This window comes from Ovis aries, chromosome 12 (genome assembly GCF_016772045.2).
Source record: "Ovis aries strain OAR_USU_Benz2616 breed Rambouillet chromosome 12, ARS-UI_Ramb_v3.0, whole genome shotgun sequence".
Lineage (NCBI taxonomy): Eukaryota > Metazoa > Chordata > Mammalia > Artiodactyla > Bovidae > Ovis > Ovis aries.
The window spans coordinates 46,486,324-46,510,381 of NC_056065.1; the positions used below are offsets into that span (position 1 = coordinate 46,486,324).

At 53.7% G+C, this 24,058-nt stretch overlaps 2 protein-coding genes across 4 annotated transcripts in view; both read left to right on the forward strand.

Moving 5' to 3' along the window:
• The first annotated feature begins 702 nt into the window (after positions 1 to 702).
• On the forward strand, positions 703 to 7,835 carry RPL22 (ribosomal protein L22). The gene is made up of 4 exons (XM_027975714.2): positions 703 to 737; positions 2,472 to 2,576; positions 4,738 to 4,862; positions 7,638 to 7,835. The coding sequence occupies exons 1-4, from the start codon at positions 726 to 728 to the stop codon at positions 7,780 to 7,782; spliced, it is 387 nt and encodes a 128-aa protein (XP_027831515.1). The 5' UTR covers positions 703 to 725; the 3' UTR covers positions 7,783 to 7,835.
• Positions 7,836 to 12,813: 4,978 nt separating this feature from the next.
• CHD5 (chromodomain helicase DNA binding protein 5) overlaps positions 12,814 to 24,058 on the forward strand; it is a 67,196-nt gene continuing 55,951 nt past the window's right edge. For 2 of the 3 annotated variants that reach the window (XM_027975716.3, XM_027975715.3), the window contains exons 1-2: positions 12,814 to 12,896; positions 22,960 to 23,087. In XM_027975716.3, the coding sequence (XP_027831517.1) occupies positions 12,818 to 12,896; positions 22,960 to 23,087 (207 nt within the window). In that variant the 5' untranslated portion in view covers positions 12,814 to 12,817. Of the gene's footprint in view, positions 12,897 to 18,251; positions 18,536 to 22,959; positions 23,088 to 24,058 lie in introns of those variants that run through there. The other variant, XM_027975717.3, reaches the window with a different exon arrangement.

Sequence of the window (24,058 nt, forward strand, 5' to 3'; positions counted from 1 at the left end):
GATCCCTGGGTGGGCCCACTTCAGTATTCTTGCCTGGAGAATCCCTCGGACAGTGGAGCCTGTCGGGCTAGAGTCCATAGCGTCTCAGAGAGTCGGACACGACTGAAGCGGCTTAGTACGCACCAGAAGAGATGAGCTGGAAAGAGGATGATCCGAGGATGGGCAGCTTGAGCCTGAGGTGGTGGAGAGTGTAACTGACTGCAGCCTAAAGGGCTAGCATCGGGAGGCAGCCCCTGCGCACCCGCTTCCTGACTGGGACTTTGGGTAGGAAGAAGCCAAGTGCTCTCAGACATTGGGACCCCAAATTAGGCCTCACCTCCCCAAGTTAGTGGGTTCGATTCCCTTCCCACTACCTGGTTATTGATGGTTTATTGAATCTCTTTATTCATTTTTTTAAAGACTGTCAAAAGTAGAGCGAACCCCTTTATTTAAAATACTCTTCGGGCTCGTCTAGTCAGGCTCCCCCCTCCGATCCTTCGCAGTGGGACAGGCTACTCGGCTTCCTCCCTCCCCCTACAATACTAGGTGGGAGGGGCGTGGGACGATGGGTTTTTGCATTCAGGTAAAAACAATCGCTCCCCGAGAGTACAGAACGGGGCGAGACAGTGGCTACCGAGGGGCGTGGCGGAGAGATTAGTACGGCCTGAGCCCTGCGTGCTCTGCGCGCTGCGGCCTCTTTGCGTCTGCGTAGTTCGCTCACCTCCCTTTCTGCCTCCGCTGCCGCCATGGCGCCTGTGGTTAGTATGGCTCCGCGTGAGGCCTCGGCTCTGGGGGAGGCACGTGGGCTTCACCAGCTCGGCCCCTACCTGGCTCTTGGCGGACGGCGCTCAGCATCGTCCTACCGGGGCCTGGCTAGCAGGCCGGCCGGAGTGAGCCAGTGTGGCCGCCGATCCCCGCACGTTGTGGGCGGAGGAGGCCGCGGCCCGAGGCTCGAGGGGGAGATCTGGGGCTTTCGGAAGCCGCCGATCGGGCTTGGGCTCCTGCCTGTGATCAGCAGGGAGCTGGGGGACTGAGATTGCAGCCTAGGCTGGTCAGCGATCCTTGGAGCCGGCGTAAGGCAGCCGAGGCCTGGGCCCGGTTACCTGGGCGGAGGGAGGGGAAGGAGGGGACCTGCCACTCTCCGGGACTGTGCGCAACCGGAAAGCCTATTCCGGGACTCGGGATCAGTGGCAGGGTCCACGAACGGAGGCCTCGCTGGCCAGATTGCACGAGGAGGCCTGGGCTAGAGGACCCTTTCGCGTCTCCGGAGGAAGTTAGATCTTCAGGGCGCAGCTCTGCAGATCCTTTCTGGTGTCCGGCGAGGGCCCAGTTGGATTCTGTGTCGGCCAGGCAGAGTCTGGGCCGTGTGGCGCCCTCATGTCACTGGCTGCAGATGGTCTCCTCCCAGGTTACTTGGAGAAAGTTTCCCTACCCTTCTTTGTTGGGACACCTTTATTAACAGTTTGGGCTCATCTCTAGCTTTCTGCCTGGGTGGGCCTTTAATGCTTTTAGGCGTTTGTATGTTTTTGATTTAAAACCATCGTGTGGTGGGTATGGAGCCCATATCCTGCCGGCAGCCCCTTTGATTGTTACTAGGAAGACATGTTAGGAAGGAGTGACTTTTGTCGAAGCCTAAGTGTTTGAAAAATTCATCCAGTTAATACAAGTTTTAGGTGAAGCTCTTTGAGACAGGAAAGGATGTGAAATGTGTTCTTGCAACTACAGGTAAGTATGTTGTCCAGGTGCTTTTTTTTTTTTTTAATTGGAGTTGGAATTTGTAGAGGGAGAATATTTATATAAGGATCTTTGTGAGAGTGAAGGAGCTGGAACCTTGTAGCTAAACTGGTGGTTTGAAAGTGCACATTCAGAGATTAAATCAGTCAAAAGACCAGAAATTGTCAACAGTCTTGTAATTAGAACCTTTAGGTAAACCCTTGTTCCATTTGGGGTTAGATGGGCTGCTAGGACGTGTGGTTCTGGTCACTGTCCTGAGAAAGTAGATGAGACACGATGAAGGGAAAAAACAGATCAACTGGATTGCCCCTGAGTCGGAAAAGTTAGGGCATGTATTCAATTCAGATTAAAACTGTTTTAGGTATGCAAGGCATTTTCATGCCTGTGCCTTAATCCTGGAAGAAAACAAGTGAGTATTACTTTATTTTGGAAATTTTATAGTGAATAAAAGGAAACGTTTCTTTTATTGTAGTTCTTAAGCTAACAGACCTTCCATTATTCCCCTGGAAACTAGGGATGCTGGAAAGTGTAAGTGGGAAAAGAGTGCTGTAATGAGTTTCCTCTTCTAGAGGGCATGACCCCAGAGCAGCATCTTGAGTATTATCCATCCTCCATCCTTGGCGCCCTTGCAGGGAACAGAATCCCATGGTTTTTGCATTTGTGTGTACTTTTACAACTCTGGTCTTTCCACTTCTGTTAATTTTTTTTGTTTTTGACTGGTTATGCGTTTATCTCTCTCATTTGTATCCTTTTCTTAGAAAAAGCTTGTGGCGAAGGGGGGCAAAAAAAAGAAGCAAGTCCTAAAATTCACTCTGGACTGTACCCACCCTGTAGAAGATGGAATCATGGATGCCGCCAATTTTGTAAGTTACCCCCCTGATGCCACCCTGGACAGTAGCGAACCCTTTTGGATATTGCTGAGAAGACATACTGGAGCCTGTTTGTTTGCAGGCTCAGGCTGCTCTGCAGTTCTTGCTGTTGGGTTCAACTCTGGATCTCTGTCTGGTTCTGGTTCTAAGCCTTGCTTTCTCAGGGATGTGACGGTGGTGAAGAGTAAAGGAGATGCACTGGAGCAAGTCACTGCCAGAGGGCCTCATTTTCTTCTTCGGTTTCCAAAAAGAGTTTACTTAAAATTTATCAGGTGAACTTCCTTGGATCCAGCATCTCCTCTGCACTTAGGTGTGTTTAGGTGTAAGCTTGGCCCTGACACTGACCTTTTGGGCCCAGGGGCTGCCTGTGCCCTGGGCCTGATGCTTGGTTCTGGGACCTTGGACAGAGGACAGCATCTCCTTGAGCTTTCTGTTGTATTAAGCATCAGACCTTCAGTATTCGTGTGAAAATATCCTGCTTGCTGATTTGTAGTTGTGGCTTGGTTTTTTACAGACCTTGCTCTGTACTGATATTTTTGCCCTCATGTTGGCCCCATCCCCCAATACTTCTCTATTTCACCCAAATCTAGAAGAATGAACCCAACTGCCGCATTTTGGAATCTGCAACTTGGTTTTGGCATTTTACACTTTTACTCTCCATAGCCAAGCAGAGCTTGGGGGAGTTCAGACATACTGTTGTGCAGAGCCCTAAGTTGACATTTTCTCTTCAGTCTCCAGAGGTCAACTATTGCCAAGATTAATATCATTACAACAAGAATAATTTTCAAATTAAAAAATTAGCAGCTTCGCCTGTGGCCACGACTTACAGAGTGTGGTGTCTGGGTAGCCTGTAGTTGACTGCCCTCTTGTAGATGCCTGCTGTGGCCCTGGCCTGGCCTGCAGGAGGTCCCTCCCTGGCTCCGTGTTCCTTCTGTCTTCTCGCTTTTCTCCGGGGCCTCTTGTCCCTCCTAACTTGTAGCTTCTTCCACATTGTGTCTGATGGCCCTGTTCTGTCATTATTCCCTCCACTGTGTCTCAATATGTGTATATGACTGTCTTCCTTTTAGGTGCCTCCTTTGGATAGAAAACAGGAGTTGTTTGAGTCTTAAGACACGAAAGTCAAGATTTCTGACCTCATCACACCTCCTGTAGACAGTTAACATATTGTATATTGGTGGTTTTTTTTTTTTTTTGGCTGTGTTGTGCAGCATTTGGGATCTTAGTTCCCTGACCAGGGATTGAGTCCATGTTCCCTATAATGGAAGCTCAGAGTCCTAATACCAGCAGGAAAGTCCCCAGATTGGAGTTTTTAAATAGAGGACTGTAGGGATGGGAGCTGAAGGGCCTTCTTGCCATTAAATATCAAGAAAACCATAAAAGTCCTCCTTTTTGGTCCAAGAGGTGAATGACCAGCCCAGGCTTCCTCTGGGATTTTCCTAGAGTCCCATCTCTGGGCTTCTGGGCCAGTGTCCCTCCTGCTGTTCAGTGCTGGTGCACGTGGCCCCTCAGCAGATATGTAATTGCTCTGGTTGCTGTATGTTTTTGTTCTTCTGCTTGGTTGAAGATTTATTTTCTCTGATCACACCGAGGACAGTGCTTTACATGTCTTAGGTTCAGAGGCTGCTTGCTATTTTGGTTGCCTATATCTACAGTTGTAAGTTTGGGCCTAGGTTTCCTGTCTACTCTTTACCCTTGACCCAAGAGTCAGAGACTGAACATATAACCAGCTATATGCTTAGAGATAGGAGTATAAAAAAATATTTTGGGACTTTTGGGATGGCCCAGTGATTAGTGCTCTATGCTTCCAATGCAGGGGTTGTGGGTTCGATCCCTGGTCAGAGAACTAAGATCCCACATGCTATGTGGCGTGGCCAAAAAATTAAAAATAAGTAGTGTGTGAAAGTGGTTCAGTCATGTCCAGCTTTTTGCGACCCCATGGACTATACAGTCCATGGAATTTTCTAGGCCAGAATACTGGAGTGGGTAGCCTTTCCCTTCTCCAGGGGATCTTCCCAACCCCGGGATTGAACCCAGGTCTCCCGCATTGTAGATGAATTCTTTACCAGAAGAAGAGAAATTAAATCGAAAAGTGTTTTGCTAGTGATGTGAGTGAACTAGTCTCCTCACTAACTGGTCCATTTGATGATCTCTACAGGAGCAGTTTCTTCAGGAGAGGATCAAGGTGAATGGAAAAGCTGGCAACCTGGGTGGCGGTGTTGTAACAATCGAAAGAAGCAAGAGCAAGATTACTGTAACTTCCGAGGTTCCCTTTTCCAAAAGGTATATGGGAAGGAGAGGCGTTACTTGTCCATGTCCTCAGCTAAGGTTCCTACCCACCCTGGCCAGGAAGGTTGCTCCCTGCAGAGTCATTTGCTTTGTGGTTGCCTCTGTTAACTTCTGGAGCAGTGTCCAGTGTGAGGGGTGGTGAATGAACGAATGTTACTGTGGTAGTTAAAAGTATTCACCTCTTGGTAGTTTTCTGCAGTTTAGTTTTCCGCAGCCTAAAGCAGTGGTCCTCAACCTTCTTGGCACCAGGGACAGTTTTCCGGAAGACAGTTTTTCCATGGCGAGGGGAAGGTTCTGGCAGTAATACAAGCCATGGGGAGCTTCGCTGTCTGGCCTGCTGCTCACATCCTGCTCTGTGGCCTGCTTCCTATCAGGCTTCGGACCAGACAAGTCTCACGGCCTGGGGTTTGGGGACCTTTGGGCTAAAGGATTTCCAGCAGTAAAGATGCTCAGACTTGCTTAGACTGTATTCTTGAAAGTGAGCCTTCCTTTGCCTCTAGATCACTTTGAAGAGCTTTCATTTTTATTTTAATTGTTCTTTTTTCTTTTGTTCAGTTGCTAAGTTGTATCCCAGTCTTTTCGACCCTGTGGACTGCAGCAACACTAGGCTTTTTTTTCCTGTAAATGCTACCAGAATTAGATGAGGGATCAGAAGTCTCAGTTTAGACTGAAGCCACCTCATTTAATTCCTGTAGGCCCATTTATTTATTTTTTTTGTCCATACCACGTGGTTGGCAGGATCTTAGTTGCCAGACCACAGAATGAACCCTTAGCCTTGGCAGTGAAAGTGCTGTGTCCTAACCACTGGACCACCAAGGAATTCCCCTTTGCTTATGTTTTTAACTAAATCAATCAGCAAATGGCTGGGTCCCTTTACTATTCATCTGAAACTATCACAACATTGTTAATTGACTATCCTGATACGAAATGTTTTTGGTGTTAAAAAAAAATTTAAATTAAAGAGAGATGACTTTAAAGCTAAGTGAATTACTCCTTTTTTTCCTGGCTGTGTGACTTGTGGAATCTTAGTCCCTGATCAGAAATTGAACCCAGGCCCCCAGCAGTGGAAGCATGGAGTTCTAACCACTGGCCTGCCAGAGAAGTCCCTGAACTACTCCCCTTCTGCCTGGCTGTATTATTTTATGTGTGCAGAAGGCAGTTAGATGGCATGAGAGACAGGATAACTGAAGGGCTTCCAAGGTGTACTTAACACCTGCCCCACCAGCCTCTGCTGAGCTCGCAGGGAAGAGCCTGCAGTCCTGTGGTCTGTTTCCAAATCTCCTAACCTAGTGTGAGAACGTCTCCTAACACGTGTCACTTCAGTTTCACAGACTTTCTCTCGTTTGCCAAGTAGGGAAGGAAAAGAACCTGATCTGTTAGAACTATGTTTTCTTGAAACATTCAAGGGGCTCCTAATCTAGAACATTCTTTTGGCCACACCAAGTGGGATCCAGTTCTTGACCCGGGATCTAGTTCTTGACCAGGGATCAAATGCGTGCCCCCTGCAGTGGAAGCTTGGAGTCTTAACCACTGGGCCATCAGGGACCAGTGGAACATTTCTCGCTTATCTCTGAACCTCTGTGTTTTAACCTAGCTTCCCCCCGTATTCTATTATAAAAACACTCAAGCCACCTAAACTTTTGAATTAATCCACTTTACCTGGATATAATATAATAGAAATAGTAAATGGAAATAAAAGAATACTTTGTAGGTGAAACGACCAAATTGTTTTATTTTTATATAGGGAAAAGTGGGTAGAATTGAACTGAGATCTTCACATCTTTGTGAAGATTGCTTGGTTGACGTGAGTAACACAGTGGAACAGTGTTTGTTTCCTGGAGGTGTCGGGTTTCTCGGTTTGTTAACACTTGGTCCATCTAAAATGCCAGAGTTTGCCAGTGCATCTCATTTAGTCCTTGTACCAGTCTGAAGAGATGGTGAGTATCTTGAGATCTGTTTTATAGAGGGTGACACTGAGGTCTAGAAAGACTAACTTGCCCAGTGATGGGTTTGCTGAACCTTCTATTCCCTCTTTAGGTTCTGGGAAGATGCCAGAATAGATAAACCCCAGGGCCTCATAAGCAGATGGATGAGAGAGCAGGACTGTCGGCTTTGTGTTCAGCACAAGAGCCTTTGTTGCCTTTAGGTGAATGGTTTCCTGACAGCAGTGTTTGGGGTTGAGGCTTAGCTCACACAGGCTCAGGTGGCCACTGGGCGAGTGGACTAAGGAGGCCAGGTGCTTAAGTGTACAGCTCGAGTCAGGGCAGTTGCGGGGGAGGGGGTTGGGAGATGGGCATCTCAAAGTGGGAGTGAGAATGTGACGGCCCTGAGCTGCGTTTCCAGGAACCAGCAACCTCAAAAGGAGGTTTTAGTCAATGAGGCGCAGTACTTGGAGCTTGTTAGGAACCCAGCAGTTTCTCATTTAAAAGATATTAAGATTGTGTGCTTAGCTTCCAAGTGACCACCTTGATCTCTTTCCCCAGTGGTCGCTACAAACCATTTTATAGGTGATGGCTCTTGTTTCATGGGCAGTGGTCAAATCTTAATCTGTTCTCATTTTTATGGCCAGGTTAATTAGAAATGTGGATGATGTTTCTTCTCATTAGAACAGTGACTGTGTGTATTTCCCAACTGCCATTATTTTAAACCATGGGAAAATACCTTGAACTGTAGTGACTTTGAATGCACAGGTTTCATAAAAGTTACAGTGTTTCAGAATATAAGAAGGTCTTGTGTCTAGTGGAATTCTCAAGTATTCTTTCTCTGCAGGTATTTGAAATATCTTACCAAAAAATACTTGAAGAAGAATAATCTACGAGATTGGTTACGCGTAGTCGCTAACAGCAAAGAAAGTTACGAATTGCGTTACTTCCAGATTAATCAAGATGAAGAAGAGGAGGAAGATGAGGATTAAAACTCAATCTGGAATATTTGTATAAGTTCTTAAATAAAATTTATCAACTGAAATGGTGGTTTTCCTTGTATCTCTGCAGTGTGGACTGAACAAAATTGGAAATCATAGTAAAAGGGCTTCACTTGGGCTGCCTCTCACTTGTTATTAAACTTTTTTTCTGCTTAAAGATTTCAGTTCTTATGGTAGAAATAGCAAAACAGAGCTAAGGTTCCTTCGAGGGAACTGACTGTTGTGTGCCACTGAGCAGGTGGAGGAGGGGGTGGGCATTGGGGGTGAGTTAGTTACTATTTTACACAAAAAGGGTGAGTCAGTTCCATTTGGTACCTCTCAAAGACTGAGGAATACAAATGTGGCAACTCCCGATTCACTGCAGGCAGAACCAGGGGCTTGCTTTCGAGGTTCTCTTCTTTTGGGAAAGTGGCAGTGTTGAAAAAATGCAGGGTTCTGGGGCAGTTTTGTGATTCTGTCTTCATTTTGTGATCACAAATTACTCATGGTTGCTTTGTATGCTAACCCTTTTTCTTCCCATGGAAATAAAATGTGGCCCTTCAGTGTTGCCTTGTATTCTGCTTCACCTCAGGAAAGGGTCTGGGGAGTGGCTCTTTTAAAAGTCCCAGGTGTTGGATTAAGGAAAGATCTACACTATAGGAATTTGTAAAATAATTGTTTCTGCAAGTCTTTGCAGCGAACTGTCATTCTGACCCCAGCAGGGGGAGCTGGAGATGAGGCGCAGTGGAGATTCCAGAAGAGGGTGAGGATCTGTGGGATAGAGACATGGGTTGGGATTAGAATTCTTCAATGCCCAGAGCTCAGGAGTCTGCTTGGGGTTGGGTGTGAAGGGGAGGGGCTGGGAGTCAACTCAGGCTGAAGAGAAGTGTCCAGATGCCCAGGGAATAGTTACTTCACGCAGTTCGCCGTTCAGGCCACAGCTAGACTTAATGTCATTCTACAGACTAAATTGAAGGCAGTGTTCCCACCATACCATTCCCACAATGCGTTCTGTTTCCCTGTGTGTAGAGGCTAGAGATCCGAGGTCATTAACAAGATTGTAAAGATGTGACTTGCTGATAGAATCAAGAGGGAGAAGAGGACCTGATACCTTAAGGTGCCCTCCTTAAATCTAAACCATTCTGCAGGAAAGTGGATTGTCTTAAGATGATAAATTCATGGTTTTCCAGAGCTTGCCTACGGTTCATTTCCACACCTGCAATGCTTACGTTCTTGCTAGTTGCATAGCTAGAAATGTTTAACATTTGGTGCTTTTCGAGTTGAATTTAACATTGAGGTTTTGCAGTTTCATTTGTGGTAAAGTACCATTTTCTTTCTATGCAAATTTCTTGAAGCAGAATTATTTGCATGTTTCTGTTCTAGAGAAAGCAAGGTTTCTTTCAAATTTAACTGAAGCTCTGGTACTGTCCCTTACTATGATTATTAATTTTGTTAACAAGGTTGTGACTTGGGTTTGCAAATTGTACTTGTTTGTTGCACTGATGTTCCATTATAGTAACCTTAGTTTCATTGTAAAAAGTTATCCCTGGGCTGAAATTAGTATATAAGCTTTTTCTTTTAAACTATTCCCAGGATTTAAAATTTGTAATAAAATTGAAACTGATTGGGTTTTCTGTGCCTTTTTTAACTCGTATTTTGACTTCTGATCACATACTAAAGTGGCTAACACATGGCTGCTATTATTGTGGAAGGATTTTTTTTTTAAGGACTGCATGTCAATCTGTTTAGCAACAAAAAAATTGGTTGTCCTGCTGTACCAGCAATGACCTTGAACTTCATTAAGTTTGATAAGAACGTGTATTTTCTTCCCTCTTTCTTTACCTTACTTTGCTGTGCCTCAGGTTCTGGATAGTACTATAACCAAACTCTCCATGTAGAATTTCTTCAGACCCAGAGCTAGAGAAATACCTTGGCAAACACATGACTTTTTCTGATGGATGTGATGTGAACTTGAATTACTTGGCACCCATTATACCAGCTGGGCCTGGGCCACATTTTAGACCAATTTCCTTTTGACCTGTCTTGCCTCGTGACTCACCTGCCTGATCAAGGCGCAGGGAAAGATTAGGTCATGGAGAGTTTGAAGCTGAGATTTAAGTTCGTGCAGGTAGTGAAGTAGGAACTTGGTACAGTCTTGTTCTCAGCTGACTCCAACTCTACTTCACCCTTGGCTTGATCAATACCAGCTGTTAACTAAAGGTTTAACTTTGTTTTCCTTTCAAAGGCCCCTGTGGACCACCACCCCCTCCCCACCCCGTGACTCCTTCAGTGGTGAAGGTGTGCTTTTCTGAGTCATGTCATCCTTGCAGCATTTCAGGAGGAGACTTGTGTTAAAACAGATGAGTTCCAGCTAATCAGTGGTGCCTAGCACTGTGGTGTTCAGAAACGTGTCACAGGCATGGAGAAAGTGGGACAGTTTGATCATGTCAAATACTTATTTAAGACAATTGGTCAAAATTAATGGGGCATTTAGACCTCAGCACTTTTAGGGCTCACTTGGTTTCTTGGAAGGTGAGCAGCACTCCCGTAAGTTGATAATGGTCCTCCAGCCACTGATAGGCTCAGGGGAGCCTGGAAACTGGCTTTGGCAGTCTGCTTTTGTCTCCCTTTTGCTGCCTGGCCCGTCTTCTGACTTGCCCCCAGACTTTTCAAGGCTGTACGTAGGGTCCTGTGCTGACCCTTTCCTGTGAGGGGGCACACCCCCAGGAGGTGGGTCCCTGACAAGACAATCAGATTTGGCAGTACCATGGCATTTGCTTGGTAACCTTGGACAGAGCCAGTATAGTCTTTTTTTTTGGTTGCGCTGGATCTTCTTTGCTGTGCAGGTTTTTCTCAAGTAACAGAAAGGGCTGCTCTAGTTATGGTGGAGGATGATGACTGACGAACATCTCAACTCTGATTTGCCAAATTAAGCAGCTGGAACTCTTCTTGGTTGAAAGATATCTGACTTTCTGAACGTCATCTTGGGAACTGGAGCCACAGTTAATGGTTCCTGTGTGGTGAGGGGCTTTCTGGTGACGGGAAATACTGTAGGTCCCAGCTTCTCTACAGTGGGACAGGGGACCTGTGGAGGTGCCCTGACCTAATTCCTCCGTCTGGGAAGGGCTGGGGGCAGCTGCTGCTGCAAGGGTGGGCAGTTTAGGGTTTTCTCCTGGATGGTTAATTTTCAGGAAGACAGGAGGTCTGGGAAGAGGAAGGCAGCCTTGCTGGGGAAAATGCAGGCCTGCTGAGGCATCTGTGATTGAGGCTCCCTCAGCTAGGTGCCCAGGAGGTGAAATACAGCTTCAGGAGACCAGGAGGGGCCCTTGCTTCTTTCTTAGCCCGCCTCCTCCCTGCCTGTCCCTTGACCCTGGCAAGGTGCCTGCCCAGGGTGGATTCAACATCTCTCCTAATGTGGTTTAAAAGCAGTTCAGGAGATGGTATTCCCAGCTCCCTGCACTTTGTCCAGCAGGCTGGACAGACCTGTCCTTGCCCAGGAATTAATGAAGAGGAGCTTTGGCTTGAGGCTTACTGGAAATCCATTAGATGGGAAGGGAGAGGAGAAATGTGGGACACATCTTTCCAGCCTTGTTTGTGTCATCTATCATCTTCAGGCCACCTCCTCAGGAGGTCTTGCACTGGGGCTCCTCAAAGCCCCAGGAAGGGTGAGCCTGCCTGGTGATGCCAGTGTGGCATGGGTACTGGTGTCTGTCCACCTGGAGGAAGCAGGTGTTCAGCCAAGACCAGAGAGGTGGATGCCAGAGAGGAGACCGTCTCATAGCTGCTTTGGGCTTCCCGAGTCAGATGGTTCCTGTGGGTCCCTGGCGCCACTGGGTCTCCAGTGGGTTCCTCCAGAGATGCCTGGCCCCAGGCAGTAAGGTGAGGGTTCTGGGTTCTTCCAGGATTAGAAAGCTGGCCAGCCTGTCCTTCGCTGAAACTTTTGCGTTCTTAGAGTAGCATTAAGACTCGCTGCAGCCGAGACTGGCAGCGCTTATTTAAAATTCCAGTCTTGCTCCCGAGGGCTTTGGCCTCCATCTTCACCTTTAACAACCGAGGACTGGTGGCGCGGTTCCTTCCCACTCCGCGACAGGTGTCGCTTCTGAGCGGGAGTTTTGGGCACAGAGAACGCGGTTCCACCTCACCCCCGAGGGGCTGGATATATTTAAAGCGGACCGGCCAGGAGGGGCGTTTTGGGAGGGGATACGTGGGCGGTGGGAGCCGGGTGCGGTGGAGTGAGGGAGGAGCCAGCCTGCAGATTTTCCTGGGGGAATCAGACCCGCTGTCTCCAGAACGGCCTTTCCCCAAGTGCGGAACGCTGTTTCCTTCGAATGTTCTTTGGAAAGGGGGTTATAGAAGCGTGTTTGGTTCGGTGCGAGGCGACCAGGGGCTGGGCGCGTGTGAGCAGTGAGGAAGCTCGCTGCCCGCTGCTCCAAGGACCTTGCCCCTGAGCGCTTGGGGACCCATCCCGGGCGGCCGCGGATACGCGCGGGCCGGCCCTTCCCTCAACTGGGCCCGGCCCGCCCGAGTCCCAGCTGCCCGCTTGGCCGTCGGGTCCCCAGGCGCGCGGGCGCCTCGACGGCTCCCCCTGCCGGAGTGCCGGGTCCCCCACCCCGCACCCGGAGGCTCCGGACTAGTCCCCCCAACTTGTTCTCTGCTGTTAACTAGTCGCGCTGCCGGAACGATGGGATGGGGTTGCCACAGCAACCAGACTGGACGTCACAATCCGGGCATGTGTGCCTCCCCCCCGCCGTGCCGCCGTGCCGCCGGCTCTGCCGCCGCCACCTCGGCCGGCTGCGGGACTCGGGCTTCGGGGCGCGGTGGGCGGAGCAGCCTGGGCTTTGCGGGGATCTGGGCGAAGGCGGCCGAGAAGAAGGGGGTCGAGACGGGGGGGTGGAGGTTTGGGGGGGTGGGGGGGCAGGCGGCCGCCATCTTCTCGCCGAGGCCGCCTCGCCCGCCGCGCGCGCCCGTCCGGCAGCGCACGGGTTAAGGCTGGCACCGCGCCCGGCGGGAGGGGGGGCGCCCACCTCCCCTCCCCCCCGTGCCGGGCATGCGGGGCCCGCTGGGCACCGAGGAGGAGCTGCCGCGGCTGTTCGCGGACGAGATGGAGAACGAGGACGAGATGTCAGGTGAGCGGGGCGCCGGCTGCGCTCCTGGCCGGGGCGGCGGGGGGCGCGGGGACCGGCTGGGCCCGGGGGCTGGACCTCGCGGGCGGCGCTGGCGGCGCGCGGGAGGGGGCGCCGGGCTGCGGGCTGCGCTCCCGCCCTGCTGGCGCCGCGCGGCCAAGGGCGCGGGGCTGGGCGAGCGCCGGGGTGCGGCGCGCGGGCCGCCAAGGGCGGGTGCTATCGGGGCCACCCTGGCCACGGCGCGGGCGGAGGACCGCCGGGGGCCTGCGCCGGGCGCCCGAAGCGGGGAGGGGGCTCGGAGCCGCGGGGGTCAGCCCGCGTGCCCTTGAAGGGGGCGGGAATCGCGCTCGGCTGCTGGAGCCGCGAACCCCGCGCTCTCGCTCCGCGCCGCGCACCCTTGCCCTCGCGGGGACCGGCGGGCGCTGGCGGGACCAGATACCGGGACCTGGCCTATCTCGGTTCCTGGGTGGGCTGGGTGGGGCCCGGAGCGGGAGGAGGACGGGACGGACTAGGGGACCGGGCGAGCGCCCGGGCAGGGGCGACTTCCCTCCGGGCCCACGAAGGCTCCAGGCTGAGGTGCCCGGGCTCGGACTCCGCTCCCGGTTCCCGGCCGCCGGGTGCCGCGACCGCCGCTCCCCAGCACTTTGCCCGGGCCGCCGGCGTCGTCCTGGCGCGCCCTAGCGCCGGCCGGCGTCTCCAGCCCGCGGTCGCCCGCCTATTGGCGTTCCCAGCCCACCCTGCTTTGGCTCCGGGCCTGACTCCCAGGGCCACCGCCCCAGCCTTTGCCATCCCTCTCCAGAATTCAGTAGAAAACAGGGTTTGTGCGTCAGGGGTAACCTTGCAGGACCATTCCTTACTTAACTGCTCACCGTGTGTTTGGGACGTTCCCCTCACGGCACAGCTGGGCAGGGCCTCATACTGTGGACCGGCCGTCTTCGTTCCCTTCCAGAGGACTCTGTCACATCTCAGCGTCCCCACACCAAGTCACGGCCCTTCTGGCCTCCCAGGAAACTTGTGGGAACTGCGGGAGCCCTCCCTCGCCCTTGAGTGTGATGTTTGGCCCCTGGAGCCCTTTCTCCAGGGGCGAGAGTATTCTGCACATTGGCACCTCAACTCCTGCGTGCAGGAGGTGAGAAGGGGAGGATCCAGGTGGCAGTTCTGTCTCTTCCTAGAGGGGATTCCCATCAGGTGGCCACGCCCACTGGGGGGGGCCTCCTCACCCTTTCCCACTTGTTTGCTTCCTTTAACATGGTGACTGGGGCCTCACCCTGATCAGATAGTTTGGCCAAGTTTGCAAAGGGCCTGCTGGGGTGAGGGGATTGGGGGTGAGATGGCCCCACATGGGTGGAGATGCTTGGACAAAGTTGACTCTTACATCCTGGGGTCCAGGGAATTAGGCCCATTTCCTGGAAGGGAACACAGAGGCCCAGCACAGGCACTGAAACCCAGGGCTGTTTTTCACCCAGGAAGCTAGCTTAGGGAAAGCTGGTTACTGGCTTCCTCAGGGCATGGCACTCAGGGCGTGGCCCTTTTTGGCACTGATTGATGGGGGCAGTGGACAGCTGAGAGTACCTGAATAGGTTTATTTCCAGGACTTCATCAACCCCCTGATGGGGTCCTCTGTTTCCCTGTCCTATACACTTTGAATCTCTCTGGTTGTGTCAGGGCTCCGAGAGTGGGGAGAGGAGAAGGCCAGGGAAGTGCCCTCAGGCCGATGGGCACCCAGCTCACTCCTTTAGGGCCAGAGGGCTTGGGCCTCAGCCAGAGTCACCTGCCCGCCACCTTGTCTCCCTCCTGCTTGCATCCATTGCTCCAGGCAGGTGTGGGGGGTAGGGTTGGCCCCAGGGTCTCTAGGAAGCCCCTCTAAGCCCTGCCAAACAGAGACTACCCTGCCTTCCACAAGACCAGATGCTTGACACCAGGGAGACACCTTCAGAGCATGTCCTGAGCCTTTCTGAGCTCCTAGCCCTTCTCTGTGTCCCTGGTCCCAGCCACTGTCCCCTCTACCTGGGGGCTGCCAAGCCTCCTAACCAGTCCTCACTAACCACACTCCACTCAGCAGCCAGGGTCACCTCTGTAAACACAAAGCAGACCCCAGCCCACTGGTGTGAACCGATTGCAAAACCCCTGTTCTACTCCACCCCCATTGTCACTTCCCACCTTCTTGCTCACGTATTAGCCTTCTAGATTCTTCTGGAACTCCCCAGGCTCCATCCTGCCCTGAACATTGACCGTGACCTCTGCCAGACCCAATATTCCCCAGCTCACGACCACATCCTTCCTGCTACTCAGGTCTCCAGCTCCTGGCTGAGTGTAGGCCCACCTCTCTCATTCCCAGGCCCATTTTAATGCTTCATTTTCTTGACAGTATTTCCCTGGAATATTTTCATCAGCTGACTTGTATCAGTGGGCTTCCCCCCTTGAGGTTGACCCTGTGACCACCTACTGGGCCTGGCACTGTGGGTGCTGGAGAGAGGGGCACAGTCTTGGGGTCTGAGGGCTGGGGGGGGTCCCTGGGTCACCCTGAGCTCTGGATATGATGACAGCCTCAGCCTAGGCCTCTTGTCTCTCCTGGAGAGCTGGCTGCCCAGGCCCCTGTCCTCCGCTGCAGCCTCTCTGCAACCCTCAACCTGAGCTGGTGACCCTGGCCCGCAGGGGTGGGTCCTGCATGTGGCAGTTTGCTGGTGGAGGAGCCGGTGTACTGGGAGCTGTCACTCCAAGTTTTCAATCTGCTGTGGTGGGCTCAGTACTTGTCACATCTGCTTTCCTCACTCCGCCTGTCTCCCACCCTCCTCAGCAGTGTTCTTGCCACCTAGATTTGCCCAGGCCAGCTCTCTGGCTTTGAGGCCAGTGGGTGAGGAGGAGGGAGGAGGGGGGCTTGGAGAAGGAGGAGGGCAGGGTGCCTGCTTCTTGGGCGCGGGGACCCTGGCTGCCAGGTTTCTTGGGGATTCAGAGGGCTGGTCCACGAGAGGGCTCGAGAGAGTCAGTGGCTCCGCCCCTGCTGCTTGTTCACGGCCTGACCCTGGGCAGGACACCTGGTCCCTCTGCCTCAGTGTCCCCAATTGTGGAATGGGACTGTGACACCAGCTACCTCATAGAGGGGTTATTATGAGGACTGGTGAGATGGTGCACGTGGAACATGTAGGTCACAGTGCCTAGCACATGATAGGTGCCCGTAAAGTATGGCTTATAGCACCATCCAAGGGGGGCAGTTGGCCTGCCTTCCCCAAGGAAATGCTTCCGAGACATGCCCCCTTATCTGGTAAGCTGGGGGCAGGGAGCCTGGGCTTGAGAGGCTGGAGGGAGGTAGGCAGGAAGGAGAAGAGGGCTTGGCACTCCAGGCCTTTTCCTCAGAAGTACCCGCCTGGTAGGCCCAACCCTTCCATCCCACACAGTCGGGGGGGTGGATTTCCTAGAGCTGGTGAGCCCAGCTTCTCTCCTGGCCGGGTAGTGGGACCACTCTGGCACTTGACTGGCCTGTGGACCCACAGGACTGGGCCCCATCTAGGCTTCTGTGGGCAGAGGGACCAAGAGGGAGAGAGCACCATGTTTCCCAAAGGTCTATATTTTCTTAACTCATTCCCCCGCCACTGGGGAAATGGTGAGAGCCTGGTCATATTTAATACGTTTTGCTGAGAGGAGGGGGGCACAGTGATCAGCACACTTTGCCCAGTGGGTTGGCCTGTGAGGGACTCCCCTCATTCCCAATTGATCTATTATTTCATCAGTTCATTCAATCACCCACCCCCTTGTTCATCCAACCACCCATGTACGTACCCTCTGAACATCTACCCATCCAACCACAAAACTAACCAACTGACCATATACACCCACTGCCCACTGGCTAGCCATCGTACCCACTCATCATCTATCCATCCATCCAACCCAGTCTCCATCCATCCATTTATCTATTCATCCATCCATCCATCCTCCTGGTGTGCTGCAGTCCATGGGGTCACAAAGAATTGGACATGACTGAGTGACTGAACTGAACTGAATCCATCCATCCATCCATCTATCCACCCATCCATTTATTTATCTGTCCAGTCCATCCATCCATCCATTGGTCCATTCATCTGTTCATCTATCTGTCCATCCATCCACTCACCCACCCAAGACAGATTTCTTGCATGCCTTCTCTGAGCCAAGTACTGAACATACTATATAGTGTCTGACCTTCTGGGGGTTTTGCAGGTCGAACTTGGAGACTTTCTGCCTTTGGCTCTGTCCTTATTCCCCTCTCCCTGTTTGTCTTCTCACTTTGTTCTCTTGTTTGTCCCTTTGTCTGTTTTCTGAGTCTGTCTTCCCTGAGTCTTTGCTCCTCTCTGTCTGGCTGTCCCTCTCTTTCCCTCTTGTGTCCCTGGCCCTCCAGGGCTCTCTCCCCATCCCCTCCCTCCTGCCTCTCTTTCCTCCTCCCTGGCAGTGCTCTGGGCCCTCACCCTCCTCCCTCCTCACTCTTTCTGGGCCCCAGTCCCTTAGGGTAAAAGCCTGCCCTGTTCCCCGCTCCTGCTGCCTGCCTGTGGTGCTCAGGACTGACTCTTTGATGAGACGCCAATGAGGTGATGTCTGGGTTTTGTTAAATGTCATAAATAAATTATTAATCCTCTCCTGGGCAGAAGTACTGCCCCCCCTCCTGCCCCTGCCATTATCTGTGTAGGTCCATGGTGTGGGGGCACTCCAAGGACTGATGGGGATCTTAGTCTTGGTGGCCCCTCCTTGTTCGGCCCTAGAGTAGTCCTGAGAATCCCTGGCCCAGCGATGCCTGAACCCCCAAGTCCTTCAGTTCCTGCCATCCTAACCTCCCTGAGGCCCTGGGCCCCACCTGCCATTGCCAAGCACATCAGTTGCATCTCAGTTTCTAGTTCCTCATCCTGTGAGAAGGGCAGTGCTTGGCCCATTTGTTTTATAATTTTTATTTATTTATTTTTGGCCACATCACTCAGCTTGGAGGATTAGTTGCCCAACCAGGGATCACACCCATGCCTTTGGCAGTGGAAGTGTGGAATCCTAACCACTGGACCACCAGGGAATTCCCAGGACTCGGCCCATTATAAGGATGAAGATGTGAGCTCAGGGGAGAAGGGACTGGGGGCCACCCCACCAGGCAGGGGCGGTGGTTTGAAGCCTGTGCTCCCCTGTCCCTCCTCCTGGTCACCAGGTGGTCTTGTTTCCTGCCTGGGGGAACGGAAGGAGCCCCTCTCCCCAGGCTCTGGAGGGGAGGGTGGACGTTGAGCTGGGTCCCCATCACTGACATTTGCTCACTCTTCTGGACCTCTGTGATGGAGCTCTTGATCTGGCTCCTGGCTCCGCCTCCCCAGATCCATCAGCTGCCGGAATCAGATGACCTAACTTCCTTTCACAATCATGTTTTTCTTCTGCTCTGATCACCTTGTGTTTGCTAAGTTGCCTGGGGGGGCTGCCCTCTTTCCCAGGCCCCTCTGGGCTCTGCTGCTACCCCTCCCCAGAGGACGGGGGCAGGGGATGGGCAGAGCATGGGGACTTGGGGTGGACTGGCCCAGACCACCCCCACTCCGAGGGAGCCCAGATGACCTTCCAGACCAGGGGCCAGCCTGAGTCACCTCAGCGTCCCTAGGGCACATCCACGCGTGGCACAGGGGCAATGCTGTTTAAATGCCTGTTAAGTAAGTGCAGGGAAGGGCTGAGTTCTGGGGGGGTCCTACACCTGGAGGGAGGGGCAGGTGTGGGGACCACCAACCAGAGTTCTATCCTGGCTCTGCCACCTGCCGGCTGTGAGACTGAGAAGTGGGCAAGTGATGAGATCCTTGGAGCCTATTTCCTCATCTGCAAATGAGGGTAATACTGTCTCCCTGGGTTGCTGTGTGGAGTAGATGAAGTCCTAGAAACAAACATACGCTACCTGCTTTGAGCCTGGTGCAGGCGGTAGGTAGATCCGCTGTTTATTGTAAGGTGTTTCTCTGGGAAGGGTCCATGCCCCTTGCCTGGGCTGCAGCCTGTTGAGCAGCCTTGGGCTCCCTCAGGGCTAAGCCCATGTGTGCAGGGAGTTGGTGAGGGGCTGGGGCTAAACTCGGGGAAAAGCCACAGAAGGCACCTGTGTTCAGGGTCCCCGCCTGTCCCCCTGTCTTGTTTCTGAAGCAGCCTCCCCTGCCCCCTCCCCAGGCCTGGGAGACAGAACAGGGCAAATGGGTCCTAATTATAGCCCGTCTGGGATCCATGGAGCCTGGGGCCCTGGAGGGGCAGGTTGGTGCAGGAGGACACTGCCAGGCAGCCTGGAAGGGCTGTGTGGGGCAGCCAGGCGGAGCTGGGAGCTGAGCGGAGCTGGGAGCCGGCAGGATGAGGAGTCCTGAGGCTGCTTCTCCTCGGTGCCCTCACCCCAGGGCCTGCGGGCTCCCATGTTAGCACTGGCTGGATGCCCTGGAGAGGGGATGCAGGGCTGGGCTCTGGGAGGGGCACCAGGGAGGGTTGCTTGGATATGACTCCTCAGGTCTGGTTCTGGAAACTCAGAAGACGGAGGAGGGGGCAGGGCTGGGCGGAAATTATGGGGGTTTGTGGGAGCACTGTCACAGAAGGTCAGCCCTGGGGGTCCTCAGGGCTACCAGAAGCCGTGAGGGAGAAGACAATGCGGGTGGGCAGCATGGGGTCCTCTTCATCGTGTGCCAGTCTGGAACTTTCCCAGAGGAGGGATTTAACCAGGCAGATGGCCCTGGGCTGTGAGGTCTCCTGAAAATGGAGGGAGGGGTCTGTCCAGGGGCAGAGGGCCTGAGGCCTTATCCTCTTAAGGCTCGAGGTGCCCCTACCCAGTTCCCAGGCAGGATGGGGCACCGCCCATGGGCGATCCCCGCTTTCTTCTTGAATCTCCTGCAGCCACCTGCACATCCCCTTGTCTGTGCCTGCTGGCTGGTCAGTCTGTGACTGTGTGCTGGGCTGGCCTCCCCAGTCTGGGGGATTGCCCTGTTGAGGGGATGGGGGATGTGGGGAGGAGGCTGGAGGCAGGAGGGAGAGGCCCCCTCCTGATTGCATCAGCTGAGCCTGTTACATAACTGTGCTGGGCATTGCCAGGGTGCGGGGGTGGCTCTGCCCAGGCGGTCTCTTTGCAGCTCCAGGGGAGGTGGAGGTGGGTGGGGGAGTGGGCAGGCGTGGATGGGCATCGGATCCCCAGCCTGGCTCCCAGCCAGCTATGTCGTTGTTCCCCAGAGCCCTCCACTCTTGAATGGCTCTGGGAGTGCCCACGCACCTTTCCAACTGGCATGAGAATCCTTGCCCCTCCCACATCAGGGTCCAGGGGACAAGATGGGGTTGGCTCCTGCCTCCTCTGCCCGGCTCCTCTCAAAGCCTGCCCACGTGAATCCCAGCTTTGGGCCCACCCTCACTGCCTGGCCGTTGTGCCAGCCACAGCAGCTGTGCCTTCCACAGGGTCCTTGGCACTGCCCCCCCCTCTGCTGGTCAGGACCCCTGAGCTGGCCTCCTGGGGATGGCCAGCACTCAGCCCACTGTCAGGTCACTCCTTCTTCCGTGGCATCTCCCTCACCTGCCTGGAGTTAGCTCTCTCCATGTCTGTGTTCACCTGGCAGGATGGGGAGGGACTGGAACTCGGGCGTGCCCTGCCGCCTGCTCCAGTGGACCGACCTCTGCTGTGCAAGATGTGGGGTGGGGGCGGTCAGGCCATAGGCCCCTGGCTACCCTGGAGGAGAACCTGGTGCAGAGTGGTGCCCAGTCAGTGGTGCAGCCCCTACCTTCCCCAGGGAGGGAGTAGAATGAGTGGGAGATGGCCCTCCAGGGCGTAGGGGTGGGAGGGGCATTCACTGGGCCGCCAGAGTCACCAGCGCCCTCTAGCTATATCCAGAGTGTGACGAGGGGTACCTTCCCCCTCCCCACTGGTGACTGTGGGGGTCAGGTGTCTCAGGCCCCTGCCTGTGTGCTAAGTCGCTTCAGTCGTGCCCGACTCTTTGTGATTCTCTGGACTGTAGCCACCAGGCTCCTCTGTCCATGGGATTCTCCAGGCAAGAATACTGGAATGGGTTGCCATGCCCTCCTCCAGGGGATCTTCCTGAACCCAGAGATCGAACCCACATCTGTTATGTCTCCTGCATTGTCTTCTTTACCACCAGTGCCACCTGGGAAGCCCCCAGGCCCTGGAGTAGACCCCTGTGGAGGATGGGGGGGATGTTGGAGGTGTCCAAGGTGCAGATGTGTGTCCAAACATCTGTGGGTCTGACGCATTCAGCAGCCAGGATGTTTTGCTCTAAAAGGTGTCCTGGTGGGGCCCTGTTATTTAAACTTGATTCATCGAGGACACTCAGTCCATTTCCCAGAGGAAAGTCCCCTGGGTGGCCCTGGCATGTCTTGCCTTCCTCAGAGTCTCCCAGAATGTCAGTCTCACAGTGGGGTCCCTCTCAGAGGCCAGCCTGAGGCTAAGTGAGACTCCCTGTCCTGTCCCCACCCCCTGGTGCTTCTCTCTGTGCCCCCGCCTGTGCACATGGGCCATGAGGGTGGGGGTGGGGGTCATGGTGTGGGGGACTGGCTTTCTTGAAGCCCCTTTGGTGTGGACCCTTTGGAGGTTCTACTGGCTCATTCTGGAATCTTCCTTCATCCCAGAAGGACAGATATAGCTCTCCTCTAGGTGTTTTTTTTTTTTAAATAGCATTTTATATACTTAAAAAATTCTTTATTTGGTTGCACTGTATCATAATTGCAGTATGTGGGATCTTGGATCTTTGCTGCAGCATGGGGGAATCTTTGGGTTTCCCAGGTGGCGCTAGTGATAAAGAACTCGCCTGCCAATGCGGGGGACATAAGAGATGAGGGTTTGATCCCTGGGTCAGGAAGATCCCCTGGAAAAGGGCATGGCAACCCACTCCAGTATTCTTTCCTAGAGAAGCCCATGGACAGAGGAGCTTGGTGGGCTACAGTCTATGGGGTCGCAAAGATTTGGACATGACCGATGTGACTTAGCACATGGGATCTTAAGTTGAGGAATGTGAACTCCTAGTTGTGGCATGTGGGATCCAGTTCTCTGACTAGGGGTTGAACCTGGGCCTCCTGCATTGGGAGCTCAAAGTCTTATCCACTGCACCAGCAGGGATGTCTCTGGGTGTTTGTTCTTCCTGTGTTGTCTTGCTGCCATTTGCCCCCAAGAGGACCCTCCCATTCCCCACCCCCACAGAACTCAGGGGTCATACTCTTTATCCCCCTGACGTCCTGGGTGGGAGTTAGACCCCGGCCACAGGCTCCCTTTGGGGGGTGGCGAGAAGCACAGAGATGCCCACGTGACATACTTGTCTGCTCACCTGGACTTTCGGCTGGAGGAAAGTGCTAGGAATTCAGGAAAGGCAGGCGGTTTCTAGAAAACGCACCTCTCTCTGGGGACTGTCACGCTGTCTGGAGCACCCAGTGGAGTGTGTTTGGCTCCCCGCTGTGCGTGTCCGGGTCCACGTGACGGGGATGGGCCTGCGTGGGTGCAGTTGGGGACTAGGCCGGGTGGCGGGGCAGCATGGCCTTCAAGTCCCTATTAAAGGGAGTCCTGGCATCTGCACCGCTGGTCTCTCCTCCAAACTCCCAGGCACTTGCCCCACAGCGCACCTGGCATCACCTAGGGTGGTGTTACCTGCACTCATGAGCTGTCTCCTGGCCCTGCTGTAGGCCTCTGGAGGGCAGAGGTAGGCCCTGACCCTCCCTGTGCCAGCTGGAGATGGCTTTCTGACTCTGTGGAACTGCTTTCTTCCCGAGGAGCCCGGCTTGTTAGTTACCAAAGTTAGTCGTTTTTGTTTCAGTTTCTGGAGTACTGTTGTAGCAAGGAAGATGGTTATTGTCTGATTTTACAGATGACAGGAGGAAAGGCCCAGAGAAGTAGAGTGGTGTGACATGGCCCGAGGGGCTGGGGATGACTCTGAGGGGTTGGGGCAGGGGAACTAGATGGAGGGAGACGGGGTGGGCTTTAAGTGGGAGCAGGGAGGGGTGGGTGGCCCTGGCCTGGGACAGTTGGATAGCAGAGGAGGTTGCTGTCCAGCGGCCCCGGCTCTCGCTCTGTTCCTGGGTGAATCTCCCTAAAGGCAGCAGAGTCACTCCCTCCCCCTTCTTATTCCTCCAGAAGAAGAAGATGGTGGCCTTGAAGGCTTCGATGACTTTTTCCCGGAGGAGCCCGTGAGCCTCCCCAAGAAGAAAAAGTCCAAGAAGCTCAAGGAGAACAGGTCCAAAGGGAAGAGGAAGAAGAAAGAGGTGAGCAGGGCCGGGGATCTTGCGGGGCTTGGCTGCTCCTCCTGGGCCTGAGAAAGACCTGGACTCCCAGGACCTTCCAGAGAGGGAGGGTGTGTCCTGAGAACCGAACTTGTGTGAGAACACCAAAATGGGCATCTGCTGTGAGCAGTGCCCACCGACACCTGCCCGAGACAGATCTCATGTCGTTCCCCAACCAGGGATTGAACCCTGGCCCTCGGCAGTGAAAGCGCAGAGTCCTAACCACTGGCCCGCCAGGGAGTTCCCAAGTGTGCTATCTTCTTAATCAGAGTGTTCTGGGGTGTTTATTCTTTCCCCCTTGGTGGCTGTCCTGGGCCGTGACAACACGGGGTCCCCGGCGCTTGCACCTCTTCACTGAAGGGCCCTTTTTCTTGCTTGCACCTGTGTCCACTGCCTCCGTGTCCACTTCCTCGGTGCCCTGGGCAGCACCTTCTGCCACCGCTGGCAGGCATCTGTCCCTTGGGTTTGCTGCATCCAACCTGTTGTGACTTGGGGTCCTGATGAACATGGTCAAAGTCGGAGAAGAATAAGGAGACCTGAGTATGGGATGGGTCTCCTCCGAGTAATCTGAGTGCACATTTCCAGAACACTCCACACAGAATCACTTTATCCTCAACATCAACCTTGGGAATCGGGGTCAGATGATCATCACCTCCTGGCAGAGGTGCAACCTGGGGCCGACTTGTAGCTTACAGCCCCTTGCACTAAGAGGGGATGATCCTAGGGCAACGTGGGGGCTCCTGTCTCCCACCACGTGGGAGCAGCCACCGCTCCTTGGAGTCACCCCATCCTCTGGGTAGTCTTACAGGGAGGGGGTGGTGTGCACCTTGCTTTACAGAGGAGGCTCAAGAGATGAACTTGCCCAGGGTCATGGTGACATGGCTGAGATCTGGCCCAAGGGACGTCCAGCAGCCTGTCCCCCCAGCCTGGTCCTCCCCTGGCCTGTGGGTTTT